At 41.4% G+C, this 24,912-nt stretch overlaps 1 protein-coding gene across 1 annotated transcript; it reads left to right on the top strand.

Moving 5' to 3' along the window:
- Window positions 1–1,072: 1,072 nt before the first annotated feature.
- On the top strand, window positions 1,073–20,845 carry g3bp1 (GTPase activating protein (SH3 domain) binding protein 1). Its single transcript, XM_085788942.1, has 12 exons — window positions 1,073–1,192; window positions 10,425–10,541; window positions 10,669–10,750; window positions 12,126–12,299; window positions 13,229–13,319; window positions 13,415–13,508; window positions 14,668–14,935; window positions 16,780–16,884; window positions 17,746–17,863; window positions 18,523–18,645; window positions 19,479–19,588; window positions 20,507–20,845. Exons 2-12 carry the CDS (start codon window positions 10,447–10,449, stop codon window positions 20,828–20,830), a joined length of 1,584 nt encoding a protein of 527 aa, XP_085645068.1. The 5' UTR covers window positions 1,073–1,192; window positions 10,425–10,446; the 3' UTR covers window positions 20,831–20,845.
- Window positions 20,846–24,912: the final 4,067 nt, after the last annotated feature.

Raw genomic sequence — 24,912 nt, 5'->3', positions numbered from 1 at the left:
ATTATATTTTGGTTAAAATTCACATTTTAGTCCCGTCCCCAGGTTTTCACTCAGTGCTGTTACCCGGACACATTCTACACTCTAAAAACTCATTCCTGTTACCTAAATTATCTCTAGACAGTGTTTGTTGATATCAAAAGTAAAATATTCAGTTAAATCCTAAGAATGTGCTCTGTGTGCTCAAGCTGTTAGTATAGATGCTATTTGGCTAGATTTCACACAATTGCTGATTTTATGCTAAAAACTCATTGCTGTTACTCATACTTCAAAAATGCAATGATAAAAGCAGCAATAAATTAAATAAAGTAGCCTGAGATTGACCAGTACTCATTTTGAATGAGTAAATAGGGAGTAGAGTAGAGAATACTTTATTCATCCCTAGGAGGGAAATTCAAATTAGTCCAGTAGCTCACACAACAATGACACAAAAAATAAAGAAAGATGGAGCAGGACCGCCGGATGCAGCAGGACCACGGGATGGAACAGGACCGATGGTGAAGGGGCAGCTGGGTGGATCAGGATCATTGATGGAGGGGCCAAATCATTTTGTTATTATTAAATGTGTATATTAAAAAATTCTATACTGAAATGGAATGAAAAATTAAGTTTAATTTTTAAGAGTTACAATGAGCAAATGGCACTCTTTTGGCGGAATGACCCTCATATTGATATAAGCCATGTTGTTTGTACATGATTTTGTCAAATAAAGTTGAAAAAAAATACCTTTAGGGATGAATAAAGTCTTCTCTCCCCTACCAGACAGTAGATGTAGTGTTGTCGCCGCCCAGCGGAGCGCAGCCCGCGGTGCAGCTCACTGAGTTTACTAGAGAAATAACTACAGTATAAATACACCGGCAGGTCCCAGGTGGTGAATCAAACGCTCCTTCCTCCATCGCTGTGACCTGATTGGTCCGCAGAGGAACCACAGCGGATAACGATTGGCTGTAAAACCGGGACCGTTGCAGCAGCAGCGACGCGATTGGCTGAGGCGCCGCGGAGCTGTTCGCTGATTGGCTGCTGGGTGTGAGAAGGGGGCGGGGCTTGCGGCCCAGCAGAAACCGCCGGTAAGCGACCAGCGGACAGCAGCACGTTGTGAAGCCGCTCCGGAGTGAGGCGCCGCCGCGGGGATTCAGACAATTCATCGCCGTTTCTAAGAACAACCGAGTTATTTTTGATAATAATTGACCTGCTGGTGAGTTGTTGCTACGGTTGTTTCTGATCAATATCATCGATCCGCGGCGGGAAAAAGTTTTAATTTCTGTCTTTTCTGGCTGGTTTTCGCTAAGTGTGTCGCTCTCTTCGGGCTCCGTCTACATCCCGGCGCAGCGGTTAGTTAGCTCGTTAGCAGCGCGGCCATTAACACCGCTGACTAACTTACTATCTGGAGTTTTTAATTAACCTTTCTGTGTTTTAATGAGTGTGTCTTAAATCTAAATGTGAAGTTTAGAGCTGGTTGTTTCATTGTGGATGAGGAGTTGGGATGAAACGTCGCCGCCATTAATCTACTGTCATAATGTTTCACTGTGCGGCGCTAGGAATTAGTGTTAGCATAACCGGCTAGCTCGTTAGCAGTGCGGCCGTTCAGTTACACCGTTACTGACTACTATCTGGAGTTTTAAATTAACGTTTCTGTGTTTTTTAATGAGTGTGTTTTAAATCTAAATCTAAATCTGAAGTTTAGGAGTTGGGATGGAAACCACGCCGCCATTACTGTCATGTTTCACTGGTGCTGCTCCAGGAATTAGCCACAGCCCATGTTAGAGATGTAACGTTCATTCAGTCAGTCAGTCGTGACTCCTTCTCTCTCCTCTTTTACCGCCTTTATCCACCGGTTTTCTGTCTTTATTCCACCTTGTGTTGTATAAACCGAGTGTGGCTGGTGGTTGGGTGTTGAATGGGGGTCAGACAGCGGGCTGGAGCAGCTCTCTGGGCCGGGGGAAGCGTGGCTAAAGCCGGCCAGAGGAGGAGAGGAAGACACGTGTTGTAGCTCTGGAGCTCCAGTCTGTAGGTAGGCATTAGGCAGTTTTATCTAGTAGTATAGCCCGTTTTTACCACCAGTTTGTCTCAAAGGGGCTTTACATCCCATCATAACAACATCCTCTGTCCTTAGACCCTCACATCCACTGAGGAAAAACTCCATGGAAAACCCTTTTAACAGGGAAAAATCGGGGGAAATTGGAGAGATTGTAGCTCCGCAACCGGACTGGACTGGCTGCTATTTGAGTCTGGGTTATATCTGGAGCAGCGTGGTGGTGGGAGGAGGAGGGAGGAGAGAGGAGAGGAGAGGAGAGGGGGGGTCCAGAGCAGCAGCAGCAGCCGCCATGACGGGGCTGAGGAGAGAGGAGAGGCCGGGGACGGAGCTCTGATCCCCGGCAGCAGCGTGGCCTTTGTCCGCATGCTGCTGGCTGCCTGCTGCCATGCTGCATGGCTGCTGCATGGCTGCTGTCATGGCTGCTGCTGCTGCTGCTGCTGGGCCCAGGCTGCACAGAACCACCCCCCCATACCCCCTTCCCCCCCCCCTATACACTCATACTGGTCCGAGCCCCCTGATGGATACCCAGGGGGGCAAAATCCCAGTTTTTTGGAAAAACACACACTGAGCTAGGGGCGGGCGATATGGCAAAAATATCATATCACGATATCTTTTTAAAAAATGAAGTCACGATTTCGATTTCATCACGATTTTAAATTGAAAAAAGGAAAAATAAGACAATTTAGGCCAAGCAACGCAAACAACGTAAAAGGTAAACAACAACAACACTCTGATAAAGTGCACTCTTGCAACATAAAAGGGAGCTTTCAATCCACAAGTTTCCCAACGTCATCTATGGACAAACCCGGAAGCCGGTTTTGCCGGTTTGGTGGAATTGTACGTTTACGTTTCCATGGTTTTCAGTCGTTGTCATAGTTGCGGTAAACGCATCACGGATCTATTAACGCTGGCTTTGAACACGGATGTCGGTCTGTGTGATATCCACTGTTAAAAGCTGCTGGGCCCAGGCTGCACAGAACCACCCCCCCTAAACCCCCCCTACACTCATGATTTAGAAAGACTTTATCTGGTCAGTCAGTGTTTTCCTGTAGGCAAAGAGTGGAATACAACACCACAAAACATACGAGTCCATTTCATACGGTGCATTTAGAGCCAATCTAAAGAAATGGTTAATAGAAAACCAGATTCTGTGAACACTAGTCCCTGAATCCCCTGTAGTAGGCTACATGGCTTCATTAATGAAGTGTAATCTGACATGTACTTGTTCTTGTTGTTGATATGAATATTCCCCTGTCTGAATGGGGGATGTAAACATTACTGTGTGGTTGAGGGGTAAAGGGAGTAGCCTACTGGTTGTAGATTGGATAGTGTTTGTGCATGTGTGCGTATGGGTAGGAGGGGTGGGGGTTAAAGTGTAAAGTTGCTGTTGTAGATATTGTGCTATTTGTCTTCATGTAATGTGCTACCTTTATTATACAGTTGGTCTCTTTGCCGTGCTCCATCCGGCAGGGGGACTGACCACCGAAATGAGCCTATTGGTGCATTTACATTTTATCTTTTTAAAATGTTCATTTATGTACACTGTCCCTCTGGAACAAATAAAGGAAAATGAAATGAATGAATGAATGAATAGTGGTCCGAGCCCCCTGACGGATACCCAGGGGGACAAAATCCCAGTTTTTTGGAAAACATACACGGACCGTTGTATGATATGTAGGAACTTCAAGGATTAAAACCTGTCAAGATACTCTCTGCCAGATGTTATAGTTGTATGACTATTTATGCCATTGTAGTAGCTAAATATTTGCATTTACATAATTACATAACAGCTAAATGATCCCAGAAAGGGGTTTTGTCCCCTGTATCTTTCCAGCAGCTAGTTGACCAGGTTGTCCACCCAGGTTTTAATCCTTCAACTTCCTACAGATCATTTCTGCTGTCAAACCTTTTACAACGCTCCCTGTCTGTTGTTTTGCTTTGCCCCCTGGGTATTAGTCAGTTTTCATTAGTTTTTATATGTTTTTTCTTGACATTTTAAGTTTAAAATGGTCAAACGGTGTTCATGGGGTACATGTAACTCTGACACTAGGTATCCTGAGAGGCCACGGGGGGGATTTTTTTACCTTTTCCCAAACCACATCTCAACCGAGAGAAGTGTCTGCTCTGGATAAAGTTATGCAGTAGACCACAACACCAACTAAACTTCAAGGATTAAAACCTGTGGGGGGGGGATTCCTACCTACATATTATTATTATTACACCTTTAACATCCATGCCAACTGTAAAGGATGCATGAAAGTCTATGGGGCAGTGACGATAACAACGTTTGAAACAGACGCATAAGTTACAACTTCGTCGGTTCGTGGAGTATAAATGACACCTCCTCTTCCTCTTCCTCCTCCTCCTCCTCTTACCCAGGGGGCAAAGCAAAAAAAACAACAGACAGGGAGTGTTGTAAAAGGTTTGACAGCAGAAATGATCTGTAGGAACTTGAAGGATTAAAACCTGGGTGGACAACCTGGTCAACTAGCTGCTGGAAAGATACAGGGGCCAAAACCCCTTTCTGGGGTCATTCTGCTGGTGAAATGATGTAAATGCAAATATTTAGCTACTACAACGGCATAAATAGTCATACAACTATAAAATTTGGCAGAGAGTATCTTGACACATAGGGGGAGGCAGGAAAAAAAGATTCTGGGGTTTGTTGCAACTCAAGTTTAAGATATCACCCTCAACATCCCAAAAAAGACCAAAAAAAGTACTGTTCACCTGACAAATTCTCATGGAAATTGTTAAAAAGTCTTTTACAGTTGGCATGGATGTTAAAGGTGTAATATGTAGGAATTCCCCCCCCCCCCATCTAGCGGTGCGGTTGCATATCCGAACGTATTCTTGATGTTGCATTCAGGTGAAATGGGGCAGACGTCAGACAGACAACAGACGCTGCATGTAACAGGATTATATCAGGGGAATTATATTACACCGTTAAAGGAACAATTGTGTAGGAATTCCTCCTATCTAGCGGTGTGGTTGTATATCACAAGCAACTCAATCGTATTTTTCATGCTGCATTCACCTGAAATTGGGCAGACGGCAGACGGACGACAGACGCTGCATGTAACAGGATTATATTAGGGGGATTATATTATACCGTTAAAGGAACATTGTGTAGGAATCCCCCCCATCTAGCGGTGCGGTTGCAACAGACTGCTGCTAGGGTCTTAGTCTAAAGTCTTAAATTTAACTTGGCTTCAGCTGTAGGAACCCCCGGGAAAGGCTATAGCCTAGGACTTTTAATTTGAAGGGCCAGATACAGGAAGTTGTGACACTAACTCCTCGCTGTCAGTTTTTTTGTTGTAGTTGTTGTATAAGTTGTATATTTGGTTCTGAAAAAAGATCAGTAGTATCGATTTATTTTTTTGTGTGTTTCGGCATTGGATTGAAGTATCGGTTCCTATGACAACCGTGTGTGTGTGTGTGTGTGTGACTGTGTGTGTGTGAGTGTGGACAACAGATGGCTGCAGGCTGGACAGGTGTGTCAGACTGACAGGCCACGGGGGAACCCCCCCCCCCCCCCCCCCCGCCACCATCATAAGGGCTGTTCCATTTCTCTAAACAGCTGAAGTGAACTCGGTGAGATCGACCCTTGAGGGCTGAGTGATCAAGTCAACATCGATGGTCACTCCAGAGCTGTATATCACCCACAATGCATTGCAGTGGTGCACGAAAAATACGTCCATGCGGTGGCGATAATGAACCTCAAGCACCAGTTGTGTGTTTACCACCAAAGAAGAAAATAAATGAAAGGGGTCAGTAAATATTCAATTCAATAAACTAGTTTAGCAGTGACATGTCAGAACAAACTATTTACAAGTGGTCGGCTAGTAGAGATATATAATAAGATATATAATAGGCAAACTTATTAGTCACAAAAGAAACGTGTCTAAAGAAACTTTTTAATCTGACGTTTCATATTCACATAGTTGCTGTGCCTGAGTTGATGTAGTTTAATAAGGGATTTTAATCAGGATTGGTCTGATGAAGCAGAGCTCATCATCAGTGACAGACACAGAGAAAGAGTAGTATTATATTGATAGAGTATTGAATTTTCACCGTAAACCTGCCAGCCCCCCCTTAAAGGGATAGTTCAACATTTTGGCAAATTGGCCCATTGCCATAATTGCTATAGTCATAGCAGTAGGTTCGTTACCTTTAATTGTAGGTGTAAGCTATTTTCAGTACAGCGGAGCGCAGCAGCTGGCTGCTCAGAGCTACGCTATGGAGGCTCATTATGGGATTTCTTGGTTTCCCTCCATCAAACTCATCAAATACACAATCCAACAACTCCACAACAATCTGGTGGACAAGTTGTGAGCTGCACAACCACCACGCTATGAGATAATGACGGAACGATACGAAACGGAGCCGTTTTCGAGGTAAATTCATACAAAACCGCTGATGCGCGTTGCGTTCAGGGACAGTTTTTCAGCAAGCAGTCGCCGTATTTACCCTGTATTTACCTCGAAAACGGCTCCGTTTCGTATCGTTCCGTCATTATCTCATAGCGTGGTGGTTGTGCAGGTCACAACTTGTCTACAAAAGCGCTGTGGAGTTTTGGGATGTTGAATTTGATGAGTTTAATGAGGGAAACCAAGAAATTCCCTTAGCCTCCATAGCGTAGCTCTGAGCAGCCAGCTGCTGCGCTCCGCCGTACTGAAAATAGCTTACACCTACAATTAAAGGTAATGAACCTACTGCTATGACTATAGCGATTATGGCAATGGGCCAATTTGCCAAAATGTTGAACTATCCCTTTAAGAGGCAGTACAGCGCTACACCTACGACATGTGGTCGACCAGTGATTGTCCCGGCTGTTAGTGAACGAGGGCAGGTGCGTTCCGTTTACCTCTTCTACTCCTCCCCCGCCCACTTTCCCTCCGCTCTCCAAGTGGCCTCGTGTGACGTCATAGCAACAAGAGCTGAGGGCAAGTGAACGAGGGAAACTCAACCTGTTTTTGGAACGCAGCCGAGAAGAGAAGAGAGGAGAGGAGAGGAGAAGAGATAGAGAGAGAGAGAGAGAGAGAGAGAGAGGAGGAGAAAGAGGAGCAGCAGCAGCTCTTCACCTGGGCTCAACACCTGACTGCTGCTGCTGCATCTGGACGTTTACATGACACGTGAAAGAAACCGAATGAGCTTTAAGACGAGACACGACAGACAAAAACTCTGTTCTTTCTTTCATGCAGATTTTGGGCTGTTTTTCTTCTTCCTTAAAGGGATAGTTCACCCAAAATTGGAAATTTCACTCATCATTATCTCCTCCTCCCCCTCATGTGGACTAATAAGGGCTGGGAGAAGTTTTCTTGTATGCGAAATTGTCCCGAAAAAATTAAATAAGTCTATGTTTCAAGCTTGTTTTGTAGTTCGTCCAAATTTGACGAACCAGGAAGAGGAGCTTCGAGAAGCTTTCCGCTACAAAACAAGCTTGAAATATAGACTTATTTAATTTTTTTCGGGACAATTTCGCATTTCGCAGCTTCAATACAAGAGGGACATTACATACGAGCATTTGGATGTTTTTTGGTGTGTCTTTTTGTTACGTAGCAGTGCATGTCCATATGACGGTTGCAAATGGATACCAACTGTCTTCGTAACAAAAAGACACACCAAAAAACATCCAAATACCTCCATGCTGCTCGTATGTAATGTCCCTCTTGTATTGAAGCCCCGACATGAGAAATTGTCCCGAAAAAATTTAATAAGTCTATATTTCAAGCTTGTTTTGTAGCGGGAGCTTCTTGAAGCTCCTCTTCCTGGGTTTTGGGTGAACTATCCCTTTAACACGTCAGGAAAGAAACGGTAGAAAATCCACATTTCATCAGTAGATTTTCTCCTAATAAACTCACCAGGAGTTAGTCTGAGCCGAGTCATGTCAGGTGTCGTTGTAAAGCTCTCTCTCTCTCTCTGCTGAACAATGATGTCATTTCCTCCGTATCATAGCAACCAATTTGTATCATAGCAACACATCCTAAAAGTAGGATTGACAATAACAACAATCTGTGTAATTTTACAGTCCAAGTCTTTAAAGGCTGTTTTCTCCACTTCAGCAGCACTTCCAGGCACCAAACCTTCCACTTTGATCCCTTTCTATATTCTGAAGGTTTTTACATTCACAGCCTCATTTATACAACGTTTTAGTACTACAAACATGGAGACATTAGATGTTTTAAAGGGCTGGTGACAGTATTTTCTCATTTACAGAGTGATAAAAAGAGATATCCACAATCCTCCTCTGGAAAAACCAAAGACTCTAATGTGTAGCTTTATTTCTGTTCTGGAAATACATGCAAATTAGCGCATATTTCATTAGATATTGCCTCATTTACATATTTAAACATAACATTTGACAAAACTTGTAATAGAAAAAAATATTTGTCTTAATGTGAGTGATGAACTGGGGAAGTTTCATGGTGATACCTGTTCGTTCATTTTTAAATTTTTTTTTTTTTTACCTTAAAATACATTAAAAAACCCATAGGCGGAGGTTGAAGGGTCATGGATGTTGTTAAAACGCATTACAAGTCCAAAAATTGGACTTTAAAAACTCAACATCTTTCCAAGAATATTTGTCTTATTTCTTGTCAAAATGTCTCATTTCTAGTCAAAACTAATCTCTTTCCACTTAAAATAAGACTCATCACATTAAAAATTAGCTTGTATTTAGACACTTTTTACTTTTTTCAGGCAGATTTTCACTTGAAATAAGTAGAATCATTAGATATTGCCTCATTTACATATTTAAACATACAATTTGACAAAACTTGTAATACAAAAAATATCTGTCTTAATGTGAGTGATAAACTGGGGAAGTTTCATGGTGAAATGTGTTAGTTAAAACTTTGACCCCTATTCACCTGTAGCGTCAGTGTGTTAGTGTTAGTCCGACTGATATCAGAGTTTTCAGAGTTTTCTCCTTATCCGACTAAGACACCCAGTTGATGTGATTGGAAATGGATTTTTTTTATGAATGAGGAGGAAATGAATGAATATTTTTCTTTTACAAGTCGGTTTCCGTCCCTAAAACGTTTCTTGTGTGTGTTTCTAAACGTTAAAACTCTCTGACTGACACATGAAGAGAAGAATGTGGTCCTGTTGCAGCACGTTCACTCCACCACTTTGCCTCATTAGCGCCGTGTCACGTCATGTGACTTCATTCATTTGCATATTATTGGATGCCTGGCTGGCTGGCTGAGCTTGTGGCTTGTGAACGCAGCGCGAGAACCAGCAGGTTTCTAGTTATTAATTTGCATAATGAGAACGGAGAGTCTGTTAACAGCTGGAAGGAAACACGGAGCAACATGTAGAGGTGGTGACCAGGTGTTAATGTTTCAGTGGCACTCTGCTTTATCTCTCTGTTTTCCAGGTTAAAGCAAACTGATGTGGCACAGTTACACAGTTTCCCCTCCAAAAAAAAGAGATTATGTAGAGTAGGGATGTCACAATTACTTATTTTCACAATTAATCGTGGTATTAAAAGCCACAATTAATTAATCGTAAAGATTACTAAATACCGTCACTTTCCCAAAAAGATGATGTTGGAACTGGTTTTGTCACATATGGATTATTGTACAGTTGTTTGGTCCAATACCTCACTAGCCAACATCAGAAAACTGCAACTTATACAAAATAAAGCAGCACGTGTTGCACTTATGTGTGGAATAAGGTCGAATATTTGTCAAATGCATGATGCCAGTCTTGGTTGGCTGGATGTTAAGCACAGATTGTCATATTTGTTGATGGTTTTTCTTAAAAATATAATAACAACTAAAATGCCATACTGTACATTTTGTATAGAAAATTGTCTTTTAGTTCAAACATACATAATTATTCAACTGGACATGCTGCTGGAGGTTATTTTATTTTACCCAGGGCACTTTCTCAAGGCACAGTGTTATATCGAGCTATGAAGGAGTGGAATGCCCTTTAGAATTATGTCATACAACAAAGAAACATGGTTAGTTTTACAATGAAACTAAGAGATTATTATTTTGCTCGCAATTTTGACCATTAGTAGCCTATTTGTAAATTGGGTCCTGGTATCCTTGTTGTGTAGTGATTCAATGTAGGAGCGGGTAACATATGTTAAGTGTTTGTCTTGGATGTTTTGTTTTTGTATTGAGTATGTATTTTTGTTTTATGTATTAATGTGTTGTGTGTTAATGGTTTGTATTTGTCATTTATTATGATGAAAAGACCCCAGGAAGAATAGCTGCTGCGTGGCAAAAGCTAATGGGGATCTAAATAAACTAAACTAAACTAAAACGTTATCGGCAGATGTGCGCAAAAATAAAGGTGAATGCAAAGATACTGGTCCATTTAACAAATGTAACATTGAATTGGTGGGAATTTAAATGTTAGTGTCGTGTCGTTGCAGAGATTTCCAGTTGACCAAAGAAATGGTGATGGAGAAGCCAAGTGCCCAGCTGGTCGGGCGAGAGTTTGTCCGACAGTATTACACACTCCTGAACCAGGCCCCCGACTACCTGCACAGGTAAAACAACTCACACACTCTCTATCATCATAATAATATTAAGAATATAATTTAATAAAAAAAGATCTAGTAGTTTTCCTGTTGCTCAGCCGAACCAGTGACTCTGTGGTTTCGTTTCTCTGCTCAGGTTCTATGGGAAGAACTCGTCCTACGTCCACGGAGGCCTGGACAGCAACGGGAAGCCAGTGGAGGCTGTTTACGGACAATCTGTGAGTCTCACACACTCACACACACACACACACACACACACAGAGATATTTTTTTATTTTATTTAACCTTTATTTAACCAGGCGAAATCAATTAAGAACATAGACACCAGGGTATCTTGAAAAGTATTAAAAGGAGATAAATCAATTTTGGGAAAATTATAAATGTTGAAATTTGTTTATTTGGATAAAACCCCTTGAGATGTATCATCTCGTTTTCGAGGGGGTCCAAACATATAGACAAACATAGATTCAACAGACAAACATGTTCTCAACAATATAGAAAAACAAACAGACAAATAAACAAACAAAACAAGCAAACCAAGAGACAAAAACAATAGTACAAACAAGGACAAACCACAGTTATTGTAACTACATTGGGACAAAACAAAACAAAACAACCATAGTAGGGCCACAAAGGTCGACACTGGGACTAAAATGACAGTATATAATGATTAGTAACAGATCAACAAATCAGAAATGCGTCTTCAGTGAAAACAGGAACAGGTCACCATGAGATGAGAAGACAATTATAAGACCCTTAAAAAGTCTTAAAGCAGAAGTAAGTGATATATTTGTGTTAATCTAAGTCTTAACTAGTTGTATCTTCCGACAGCAATCACTTCTATAGAGTGTTTGGACTGAAACACGGGTCTGTCAGTCACTCTGCTCTGCTCTGAGCCCAGGAGAAAACTTTCCTTGTATCCTACAACCTTTATCCAATGAGGAGAGAGAACGGCATAAAGGGGCAGTCCTCTCTGTATGTGCAGTCAAGGGATGCGCCTGAATGTGGTGACGTAGGGACGAGGACCAATAGATCCATGACGAGGGCGGGGGCTGCTAACTCCATCTGCTGACAAGACGTTATGGTGCGTTCAAGGCAACTCGTAACTGGTGTTTTTCCGACCTGTGAAGTCGTACCAGTTCGATCTGGTACGAGTTCACGGGTCAGAAGTTACGAGTGGCCGTTATAGTGACTTTCACAGGTAAAACAGGTCGGAGAAACACGAGTGGGTTGCCTGGAACGCTACAAAGTCGTAAGTCGTGACTTGAAGCTGTAATTTACGGTTTCAAAAGCCTGCCTGGAACGCAGCATTAGCCAAAACCACCGGATCGCTTACTTCTGCTTTAACAAATATTTAAAAAATCAGTCAAATGAGCCAGTTTTTTGAACGGCTCTTTGAAAGGAACGGCTCACCAAGATCCGGCTCCCCTCAAAGAGCCATAAATCCCATCTCTACTGCAACGAGACCTGACTCACTAATACAGATCTTTATTTAAATGTTGTGTATCTGCAGCATCCGGCAGTGAAATGGTTAAAGTTCAACATTAACACCTCCTCTGTCTCCTCCTCCTCCTCCTCCTCCTCCTCCTCTAGGAGATCCATAAGCGAGTGATGGCGCTGAGCTTCAGAGACTGCCACACTAAGATCCGCCACGTGGACGCCCACGCCACGCTGAACGAGGGCGTGGTCGTCCAGGTGATGGGGGAGCTGTCCAACAACATGCAGCCCATGAGGAAGTTCATGCAGACCTTCGTCCTCGCGCCAGAGGTACAGCTCTACTGTTACTCCTTCTGTTTCTCCTCCTTCTACTGTTGCTCCTCCTTCTTCCTCTCCTCCTTCTGTTTCTCCTTGTTCTCCTCCTGTTTCTCCCTGTTCTCCTCCTGTTTCTCCTCCTTCTGTTTCCTCTCCTACTCCTCCTGTTTCTCCTTGTTCTTCTCCTTCTTGTCCATGAGGAAGTTCATGCAGACGTTCGTACTGGCACCAGAGGTACAGCTCTACTCCTCCTGTTGTTTCTCCTCCTTCTGTTGCTCTTTCTACTCCTCCTGTTTCTCCTTCTTCTCCTCCTTGTTCTCCTTCCTGTTCTTCTCCTTCTTGTTCTTCTCCTGTTCACCATGAGGAAGTTCATGCAGACCTTCGTCCTGGCGCCAGAGGTACAGCTCTACTGTTACTCCTCCTTCTGTTGTTTCACCTCCTTCTCCTTGTTCCTCTCCTCCTTGTTGTCCTCCTTCTCCTTCCTGTTCTACTCCTCCTTCTGTTTCACCACCTCCTGTTTCTCCTTGTTCTTCTCCTTCTTGTTCTTCTCCTGTTCACCATGAGGAAGTTCATGCAGACATTCGTGCAGGCGCCAGAGGTTTGGCTCTACTGTTACTCCTCCTCCTGTTTCTCCTTGTTCTTCTCCTCCCGTTTCTCCTTCTACTCCTTCTTATGTTTCTCCTTGTTCTCCTCCTTATGTTTCACCTCCTCCTACTGTTTCTTCTTGTTCTTCCCCTTGTTCCTCTTCTCCTTGTTCTCCTCCTTCTTCCTCCTTCTCCTTCCTGTCCTCCTTCTTATCCTCCATCTTGTTTCTCTCCTTCTCTCCTCCTCCTGTTTCTCCTCCTCCTCCTGTTTCTCCTCCTCCTCCATCATAGCAGAATAAACATGATTAATGATGTCATTAATAATAATACTAATGATGACATCATCGTTTCGTCGCCTAGGGAACGGTTGCCAACAAGTTCTACGTGCACAACGACGTGTTCCGTTACCAGGACGAAGTGTTTGGAGACTCGGACTCAGAACCTCCAGAAGGTAACCACGGCAACCAGACGTTTAGAGAGACTCCCTGTCTGAGCCGCGAGGCGTTCACTGACCCTCTCCCTGTGTCTGTGTTTCTCTGTGTTCAGAGTCTGAGGACGAGGTGGAGGAGATCGAGGAGCGCGTCCCATCGCCCGACGCCGCCCAGGAGGAGTCGGCCGCCTTCTACGACCCCACGCCCTGGTACGAGTCCCTGAACGCATCACCATCACCATAATAATAATAATATAGAAGTCTATAGTAGTCTACATGTATGACAGCCCTGGTACGAGTCCCTGAACGCATCATCATCACCATAATAATAATAATATAGAAGTCTATAGTAGTCTACATGTATGACAGCCCTGGTACGAGTCCCTGAACGCACCATCATCACCATAATAATAATAATAATATAGAAGTCTATAGTAGTCTACATGTATGACAGCCCTGGTACGAGTCCCTGAACGCATCATCATCACCATAATAATAATAATATAGAAGTCTATAGTAGTCTACATGTATGACAGCCCTGGTACGAGTCCCTGAACGCACCATCATCACCATAATAATAATAATAATATAGAAGTCTATAGTAGTCTACATGTATGACAGCCCTGGTACGAGTCCCTGAACGCATCATCATCACCATAATAATAATAATAATATAGAAGTCTATAGTAGTCTACATGTATGACAGCCCTGGTACGAGTCCCTGAACGCATCATCACCACCATAATAATAATAATATAGAAGTCTATAGTAGTCTACATGTATGACAGTCGTTCTCTTTTCTTTTCTTTTTTAAACACCAACACAAACACAACTCATTCTCCTTAATGAGACACTGAGATGTCACAATTACTTGTTTTCACAATTAATCGCGGTATTAAACGCCTCAATTAATTAGTCGTAAAGATTCTTAAATTACTGTTACTTTCACAAAAAGATGATGTAGGAACGTTATCGCCATTCCACTTCAGACTGATAGTACTCGACCTCAGGATGACACCCAGAAAAAATTAGGCCAATCTGAAGTGGAATTTCAGAATAAAAGCCCTTTGAACTTCCACATTTCACTGTATTCCATGTACATTAGGATTCATATTTCTTAAAAACTACCCGTCATTACTCAACCATTCCACCTCAGACTGGTAGTATTTTCTGTTATTTATTTGACTAGTTTAGTCATTTTCAGCCAATAAAAGCTCTAAATGACAATATTTTTATTTCAATTTTGGGAGAAATGTTGTCGGTAGTTGAATGTAATTTAATTTTACTCAAAACACCTATAAATGGTAAAACCAGAGAAACTGGTCATTTTGGGAGGTGTGTGTGTCTGACGTGTCCGTCTCTCCTGCAGCTCTGAGCCGGTTGCCCCCGGAGACGAGGAGGAAGCGGCGGTGGTGGTGAGTCCTGAGCCCGAGGTGGAGGCGGAGAAGGAGGCGGCGGAGCCCGTTGCCGTGGAGATGAAGACGACGGAGACGATGCTGGAGACGACGCAGACGACAGACGTAGCTGACGAGACAGACAAAGGCCCCGCCCCTCCTCCCACCGCCGCCGCAGAGACCACCACCTCCTCCTCTACAGCGCCTGCTGAGACCACCACCACCGCACCCGAAGAAAACAGGGTAGGTTTGGTTTCTGCACCCCTGAACGCATCGCCATGACGACGCTAGCTAGGCCTGTAATGATGCAAAACCAAAAGTCACGATTCGATTCGTATCTCGATTTCTGACCCACGGTTCGATAACACGATTCGATTCAATTCTAATTTTATAAGAGATCTTGGTAGCAAAAACTGGATTATTTTATTATAACAAAAATATATAACAATTATAACTTCACCCAAATAATCGACCGAGCACTGGTCGACCAAAAGAACATTAGCCGACCAAAATCTCATTGGTCTGTTGGTCGCAGGGGGAAAAAAAACCCCAAACATTTGGAGCCGTGTCTTGTCAAAATTAAGTCAAAATCAATATGACTGAACTGTATATGAAAAGCTATAGGGCTTTTAATTTGAAAGGCGAGATACAGGAAGTCCTGACAATCACTCCCTGTCAGTTTTTTTTGTTGTGTTTTTGTTTTTACACGGCACGGCAGGCCCTAATTATAACAGTAATAAATTAAAAACAAAGAAACTATTCTCTTTTCTCTAACAAAATACTGTTAAAAAGCAAATAGAACTTAACTCCATTGTGGAGACTATTTAAGTCTAGGAAACAAACTCTTCGTCTGTGCCATATGAGACCATGGGCGTGTCGCGGTTCTGCCAATAATAATTTTGGTCATCTTAAACGTAATTATGGCCAATAACGTAATAATTTTGGTCATCTTAAACGTAATTATGGCCAATAACGTAATAATTTTGGTCATCTTAAACGTAATTACGGCCAATAATGTAATAATTTTGGTCATCTTAAATGTAATAAGGCCAATAACGTAATAATTTTGGTCATCTTAAATGTAATAAGGCCAATAACGTAATAATTTTGGTCATCTTAAACGTAATAAGGCCAATAACATAATAATTTTGGTCATCTTAAACGTAATTATGGCCAATAACGTAATAATTTTGGTCATCTTAAACGTAATTATGGCCAATAACGTAATAATTTTGGTCATCTTAAACGTAATTACGGCCAATAATGTAATAATTTTGGTCATCTTAAATGTAATAAGGCCAATAACGTAATAATTTTGGTCATCTTAAATGTAATAAGGCCAATAACGTAATAATTTTGGTCATCTTAAATGTAATAAGGCCAATAACATAATAATTTTGGTCATCTTAAACGTAATTACGGCCAATAACATAATAATTTTGGTCATCTTAAACGTAATTACGGCCAATAACGTAATAATTTTGGTCATCTTAAATGTAATTACGGCCAATAACGTAATAATTTTGGTCACCTTAATTGTAATAAGGCCAATAACGTAATAATTTTGGTCATCTTAAACGTAATTACGGCCAATAACGTAATAATTTTGGTCATCTTAAATGTAATAAGGCCAATAACATAATAATTTTGGTCATCTTAAACGTAAGAAGGCCAATAACGTAATAATTTTGGTCATCTTAAATGTAATAAGGCCAATAACATAATAATTTTGGTCATCTTAAATGTAATAAGGCCAATAACGTAATAATTTTGGTCATCTTAAACGTAATAAGGCCAATAACATAATAATTTTAGTCATCTTAAACGTAAGAAGGCCAATAACGTAATAATTTTGGTCATCTTAAATGTAATAAGGCCAATAACATAATTTTGGTCATCTTAAACGTAATAAGGCCAATAACGTAATAATTTTGGTCATTTTAAATGTAATGAGGCCAATTCATTGGCGACACAGGTTCGTGTCTTGGAGTGTCGCGGTTTCTATTTCGACACGTGTATCGTTACAGGCCTTAGACGTCGCCTCATGAAACGCCTCTGACCTCCGTGTGTGTGTTTCCTGTGTGCAGCCGTTCTCGTGGGCGTCCGTCACCAGTAAGAACCTCCCCCCCAGCGGCGCCGTGCCGGTCTCAGGGTTCCCGCCACACGTCGTCAAAGCAACGCCCACAGTACAGGTACGTTCAAGCTCCTCAGGGGGAAAAACAAACATTTTGGTTTTCAGCTGGAAAAACGGTTCAAACTGTTGAGCTGCAGCAGAAACAGATGAATCTTTAGTGAATTAACTGACACATGTTGCAGGGTTCCCATCCCATGCGTCCTGAAAAACCTGGAAAAACGTTGATCCATTTTGAGAATTAGAGAAAACAAAAAAAGGTCGAATGTCCTGGAAGAGGATTTATCACACGGTGACGGCAGCTCTCAGACCTCACCAAGGATTTATTCTCCAGAGAAAACTAGAGACTTGATGAGTTCATTGGACTGCGAGCATGAAAGTTTTCTCTCCTCTGCTGAGTGACAAACAGAGGAGCAGTTTTCCTCTTTATTTATAGTAATACTACTACTAATAATAATATGAATGAATGAATGTTTTATTTAGTTTTTTATCAAGACACATTTAATGACAAATACAAAAAACAAAGACTAGACCTTAGTCCTTCCTGATGGTGTTACCTGCCACACAGATGAGACACATAAATAAACTATTTAAGTTACTTTCAGTTCTCAACTATATATCACTCTTCGTCTCGTTGCCCAAGCCTTTGAAGAAATAAAGAAAATGCAAAAATATTCAACTGAAAAAGATGTTTTATCTTCTCAGCATCGTCCAACCACACACATTAGTTATTTGGATCTACCTCACTAAACAGTTTTAGTCTTATAGAGTCATAGAAACGACAGTAGAACACTAAATGAATTTCATTCTCCACCTCTTGGATGGCACATAAGTTACAAACTCTATCGTCTTTTATAATAATGATATTAGTATTAATAACAACCTAATGATGGTGTTGTTGTATTGTTGTGTTGTTGTGTAGCCGAGAGCGGAGGTGAAGTCAGAGACTCAGACTCAGAGCCAGAGGCCACAGAGAGACCAGAGACCCAGAGAGCAGAGGCCTGGGGGGCCACCGCCGGTCCACCGGGGGCCCAGACCAGGTACAGACACACACACCTAACACACACCTACAGGACACACACGCGTTTCATACACATACGCCACCACACGGCTGGTTCACGCTTCCCAAACCAAACAACTGTTTGAAGCACACAACAGAACATAGATCCATATTTATTTATTTGCACCATAATAAAAGACGATTACAAAAAACAGAAATGAAACAAGAATAGTGAGTGCGGGAGAGGTTAAAAAAATATATATATTAATTATATATAATATATTATAAAAAGCACCTCCCCAAGAAATATACATACATTCATACATTCAGAAGATAAATTGATCAATAAAAAAGATCGGTGAAAACATGGGACTCCTCCTTTACCACTGCAGATAACTAAACTCACACATGAACTAACATTCAACAAGCAATGTTTTGCTGCAGTAGGAGTCACTTACTAATAAAGCTCCATGCCGTTTTTTTTTTAATATTCGGCCTTGCTTTGCGCTCATTCCACCGAAGGCCGAATGTTGCTTTTTTTGCAATATTCGGCCAAATATATTCGTTACCGAATATTCGGTGCATCCCTAATCCCAACTAATGCAACATAAAAAACACACCTCTAGAGGACACAGACAGACACACACCTGTACAGCTGAGTGATGACACTAACCATGTGACCGTGTGTGTGTGTTTCAGTGAGGGAGGGGGAGCAGGAGAGCGAGGGCCGCAGGGTGGTCCGGTATCCTGACGCTCACCAGCTGTTTGTGGGAAACGTTCCTCACGACGTCGACAAGACGGAGCTCAAGGAGTTCTTTGAACGTAAGACACACACACACACACACACACACACACACACACACACACACACACACACACACACACACACACCTACAGGACAGACACACACACACACACACACAGGACAGACACACACACCTACAGGACAGCAGCAGCGTGTCATACAGAGCCTCAGAGGAGGAAAATATTTGTCATCTTTTTTTGAATGTCGTTACACCTATTTGTTTAGGATGGAACTAGAAGACATGTTTACATTTTTGACAAGCATCAAGATTAAACTTTTAAAAAAAGGAATTGTTTTTGGTGAATCTTTTTTATTTTACAAGGAAGATATTACATCCATAAATGCAAATGGTCGTCCAAAAAACCACATTTTAGCTGTAAGAACCTTGGAATATTATTACAAACATCTATACGATTTACTGATATACCTATAATATATAATACCAATAACCCTTTCTATATATATATATGTATGTACTGTATGAATATAGTATGTCTAAAAAAAAAAAAAAGAAAACTACTGTAGCGGAGCGTCTGCACTGAACATATGAAACAGTGTTTTAACAGGTAGAGGTCAGAGGTCAAAGGTCACAGAGTTTATATAACACAATTCAATCTTTTTTCTTGACTCCCGTTCACTGACATGGAGGTTTGTTCTGAACTGAGTTCCCATGGCGACCTGCTCTTCCTTTTAGATTCTCTATTCATGTTCTAGGTCAGCGGAGTCATGTGACTCAGACCGATGATGTCATTTTATCAACAGGAAGTTTATGTTAATGAGCTTCAGTCAGGACTAACTGGATCTTCTTCTTCCTTTCTTCCTCATTTTTCCTCATCCCCCCCCCTCTCAGAGTACGGCACCGTCCTGGAGCTGAGGATCAACAGTGGAGGGAAGTTACCAAACTTTGGCTTCGTGGTGTTTGACGACTCTGAGCCGGTTCAGAAGATCCTCAGTAACCGGGTAAACACTCTCTTCTCTTGTTGTTGTTGTTGTTGTTGTTATCAGTGCATAGATACTATACACACGTAGACGCTGCATTTGGGCTTCTCACCGTACGTCAACACGGCGGCCATCTTGGTCAGGGGTTTCTGACCATAGACATATAAACGTCTGACCAGCAGTCAGACCAGTCAGACCCTGTAGGACACATTTCACTGTGTTTATGCATGTGGGTGTGTGTCTGAGTATGGAAGTGTATGTTTGATATTAAAGCCCCTGTACAGAGCTTTTAACTGGATACACTAAAGTCTCTGACGGGCTCATTTGCTGTTGTAGGTAACAGAGACACATCAGCAGAAACCAGTGTGAAGATACGCTGTTTCTAAGTCGTCTAATTCTAGACCTCTGGAAGGCATGGTCGGGTCGGACCACTGACCAAACCAGCGCAATAGATGCATTACGCTGCTAAAAAGAAAAAAAGAAAAGCAAGTCCTGTCTTCTTTCTGACGTTTCTAAAACAAATCTACATAAACGTCTTCACGACAGTGGGAAATGCAGTCTTCATTCCGCCGCTTTCGTCCACAGGGGGCCGCCAAAATCAACACTAAATGAAAAGTCTGTACAGGGGCTTTAATATTTAATTATTTTTTATTTTTTGTATATTTATATCTGTCTGACATTTATAATAAACCAAACGTCTTGAGAATGGGTTGAATATTCAGTGAGTTGTGGTGATGTTAATGGTTGATAGACCTCTAGTGTAGGAAGTAGACACAGCTTCCCCCTGACCAAGATGGCCGCCGCCTTGACGCATCGTTCCAATGGACAGCAGCGTCAGAGGAGGCTTCTACGTGTTTATATCTCTGTTATCAGTGTATGAGTCTCACCTCTCCCCCTCCTCTCTTCTCTCTCTCCCCCTCTTCTCTCTCTTCTCTTCAGCCGATCAAGTTCCGCGGTGACATCCGTCTGAACGTGGAGGAGAAGAAGACTCGCTCAGCGCGGGAGGGGGACCGGCGGGACGTGCGGCCTCGCGGCGGGGGGGCCGGGGGCCCGGGAGGCCCTAGGGAGCGGATAGGAGGAGGAGGAGAGAGAGGAGGAGGAGGAGAGAGAGGAGGCCCCCCCCACCGTGGTGGTGGTGGTGGTGGTGGTGGCCCCCCCACCAGAGGAGGCCTGGCTCAGAAACCCAGCTTCGGCTCCAGCGGCGGTGGTGGTGGCCGGGGGGCGGGGCCTAGCGACGGTCGCTACGCAGCCCAGCGCCAGTGAGACACAGTCACACCGTTAGTTATTATTATTATATTATTATTATTATTATTACTGATGCCTCATCACATCCACCGGTGAGGAGGAGGGAAGGGTTGTTAATGTCACCGCTAACACTTTAACTGTAATAGGTGTTCATCAGACTGACATAACAGCTGTCATAAGCATCACTGAATACTTCTGACAGCTGTGGTTAAGTGTCATTCGGTAAAAAACTGCAATAACTCAAAATCTTACCAAGAATATTTGTCTTATTTCTAGTCAAAACAAATCTCATTCTACTTAAAATAAGACTCGTCACATTAAAAGCAGCTTGTTTTTAGACACTTTTTACTTCTTTCAAGCAGATTTTCACTTGAAATAAGTAGAAAAATCTGATAGTGGAGCAAGTTTTTCTTTCTTATTACAAACACAAAAAAAACTTACTTTCACTGGCAGATTTTTCTACTTATTTCAAGTGAAAATTAGTTTGAAACAAGTGAAAATGATCTAAAAACAAGTTCATTTTTAGGTGATGAGTCTTATTTTAAGTGGAAAGAGATTAGTTTTGACTAAAATTAAGACATTTTGACAAGAAATAAGACAAATATTCCTGGAAAAGATTTTGAGTTTTTACAGTGTATATAAAATCTGTTGATGGATGTTCCTTGTTATGAGAACTTGACATAATTTTTAAAGTTTGGCAATTAGGTCTGCTAGGACAGTTTAAATTGTCTTCATGTCAAGTTGTCAGAACAAAAACATCTCAAACAATGTCAACTTTGCATCAAAAGTGACATAACTTACCGAATGACACTAAACCACAGCTGTCAGAAGTATTCATTGATTATTGTATGTCACCGCTAACACTTTACTTGAATAGGTATTCATAAGATTGACATAACACTGTCATAACCATCAATGAATACTTCTGACAGCTGTGGTTAAGTGTCATTCGGTAAGTTATGTCACTTTTGATGCAAAGTTGACATTGTTTGAGATGTTTTTGTTCTGACAACTTGACATAATTGTTAAAGTTTAAGGCGATTAGGTCTGCTATGACAGTTTAAATTGTCTTTATAGTCTACTTGCCAACAATGAGTACCCGAAAATGTTGAGTACCCCAAAGTTTTATGTTAGAAATAGATAGTATGGGTCCCCAGTATTCAGAAACTGCCGGATGCTAACTTATATATATTGGGCAATTAGCATAAATTAGCATAATTGTCTATATGGGCAATATTTCAACAGAATTGACTTGGCTGATCTGGGCAATATTGGAGTGGTTTTAGGGGTTATTGATGATGCTGAATCCATTTCTGACATTTTCAAAATTCAAAATGGCTGTCTAAACAGGAAGTGACCAGATTTTAACCGCGATTTTGATGGATTTCAAAATCTGGTCACTTCCGGTTTAGACAGCCATTTTGAATTTTGAAAATGTCAGAATTTGTCAGAACAAAAACATCTCAAACGATGTCACAACTTTGCATCAAAAGTGACATAACTTACCGAATGACACTTCAGTTTCATCTCAATCTTATGAAAACCTGTTCAAGTAGAGTGTTGCCATGGCACCGCAGCAGCAGCAGCCTGATTGGACGAGAGGAGGAGGAGGGGGCGGAGCTTCTGTCGCTAACTGACACTACTACGTGGTCGAGTTTCATCGTCATTGAGTCGTCGTCAACGGCGACTCAGACATCAAACATCTGTCCAACATCTGTCTCATCCAGAAGACAAGATGGCTGCTGCTCCCCCTCCTCCTCTTCCTCCCTCACCCCGTTCTTCTTTCTCACCTGCTGCTTAGTTTCCCTCCGAGGAACCTGAATGTCACCTCCTCTTCCTCCCCCTCTTTCTCCCTCCTCCTTTTCCTCCTCTTCCTCCCCCTCTTTCTCCCTCCTCCTCTTCTTCCTCCCTCCTCTTCCTCCCTCTTTTTCTCCCTCCTCCTTTTCCTCCTCTTCTTCCCTTTTCTCCCTCCTCCTTTTCTTCCTCTTCCTCCCCCTCTTTCTCCCTCCTCCTTTTCCATCTCCTCTTCCTTCTCTCCTTCCTCCCTCCTCCTCCTCTTCTTCCTCTCCTCCTCCTCCTCTTCTGTCCCACCACCACCACCACGTATTATCTGGACTTTTGTCTTTTTTTTTTTTGTTTTTTCATGCTGAACTTGAACTTCTGAATCAAATCCAACACAAACATGAAAAAGGGTAAAAACTACTTGAATCGGGGACAAAAACCCAAAAAGAGTTTAGGTTATTGTTATTTTTTTTATTTTTTTTGGTTTTGTTTTGTTTTATTTTTTCTGTTTTTTTGTTTTATTTTTTTTTTCCGCGTTCTCTCTCCCTGTTTCTTAAAGGAACGTGTAACTTTACTGCTTGGGCAATCCTGTGTATTGCTGCCACCGTTGTATCTAAAAAAAGCGATGGATCGATCTGTCTTATCTTTTTATTCTTATCAGGTCAAGAGCTGAAAACTTGTTTGTGCTTTTTATTTGAGTGATAATGTAAAAAAAATAAAGAAAAAGAAAAACCACCATTAACCCGTGGATGAATTCATGGACGGACGCGTCGTCTGAATGGAGCATGTTTCTGATCTGTAGCTTCTTCATCTGTCATCATGTTGAAAACGAGCTCACCTGCCGACCAGAGAACTAAATTAAAGTGATTTACTGTTTTAAAACGCTGCGTCTACGACTCCTTCTTCACTCTGTCCACTCACGACTCCTCAAACTGGGATTGATTCTTTATTATTGAAATAAAACAGACATTTTTTTACTATAAATTAAACATTAAAGACTCATTCACCTGCATTGACTCATTGTATCGGTTACAACTAATCAATAAGCACATTAGAGTTCAGTGTAAAAGGTGTTTTAGGGTTCATTTATATATAATTATTTGAATTACAGAAAGTTATTCATAATGTTAATCCCATAATTGTTAAAATTACAAATCTTAAAATGTATTTTATACATGTTTTTTTATTGTAATATTGTTAAAATTACAAATCTTAAAATCTATTATATACATGTTTTTTTATTGTAATGGGAGTAATTTAACAATTTTAGGGTTCATTTATATATATTTATTTGGATTACAGAAAGTTATTCATAATACAAATTTTGTTAAGTTAATTCCATAATTGGTAAAATTACAAATCTTAAAATCTGTTTTTTTTTTTATTGTAATGGGAGTAATTTTAACAATTTTAGGATTTATTTATAAGTTCGTTTGCAGAGAAGACAAAGAAGAAAAGAAAAAGTGTTTTCAGTTATTTCACACTTTTTAATTAATGTTAATTCCACATGTGTTCATTCATAGTTTTGGTGCCTTCAGTGAGAATAAAGGAAACACATTGAATGAGAAGGTGTGTCCAAACTTTTGGCCTGTACTGTGTGTGTGTGTGTGTGTGTGTGTGTGTGTGTGTGTGTGTGTGTGTGTGTGTGTGTGTGAGTCAGTGTGCATAGTAGAGAAACTAACTTTAGAATATTGAATAACAGTGTGTTACTCGTGAAAACAAGAGATTTTCTTCATGACAATTGAGCCAAATGCAGAGAATTGTGTGTAGTGTTAAAAAAAAATTGTTATAGAACTGCAAATTGAGTGTAAAGCAGGAATTGTGCTTGTAGTTTTTTAGCAGACTTGGTTCAGGGGGTTAATCGGTGCATGATGAGTTACATGTTGAGGCCGTTGTGTCTCAAGAACCAGAAATTGTGTTTAAAGGGACAACCAGGAGTTTCTATTTGGTTATAAAAAGTCTGATATTAATGTGGATGAATCTCCGTTACCACTTGTTAATGGTCCATTTTAGATAAATCTATGGTTTTGTCTCTATGGTTATTTTGTTATTATTAGTGGTGGTGGAAATGCTGGGCGAGCCGACCAGCGTTTCTTTACTTTCGGTTTCGTGGCGAGTCATGAGAATAACGCCGCCGTATGAATCTCCGTTTATGGTGGGAACTACGACGGTATGTGATCGTCTTCCAACCTCTGACTTTAATTCTTGATGAATGAAAACATGAGTCTGTCTTGCGCCGGTCAAAGAATTTCACGGTGCGGAGGCTCATAAATGTAGTGAGAAAACAAAACTCCTGGTTGTCCCTTTAAACAATCGGG

Source organism: Trachurus japonicus, chromosome 10, assembly GCF_045865225.1.
Source record: "Trachurus japonicus isolate A0001 chromosome 10, Traja_1.0".
Taxonomy (NCBI): Eukaryota; Metazoa; Chordata; class Actinopteri; order Carangiformes; family Carangidae; genus Trachurus; species Trachurus japonicus.
This window is presented reverse-complemented; position numbering and strand designations above follow the sequence as displayed.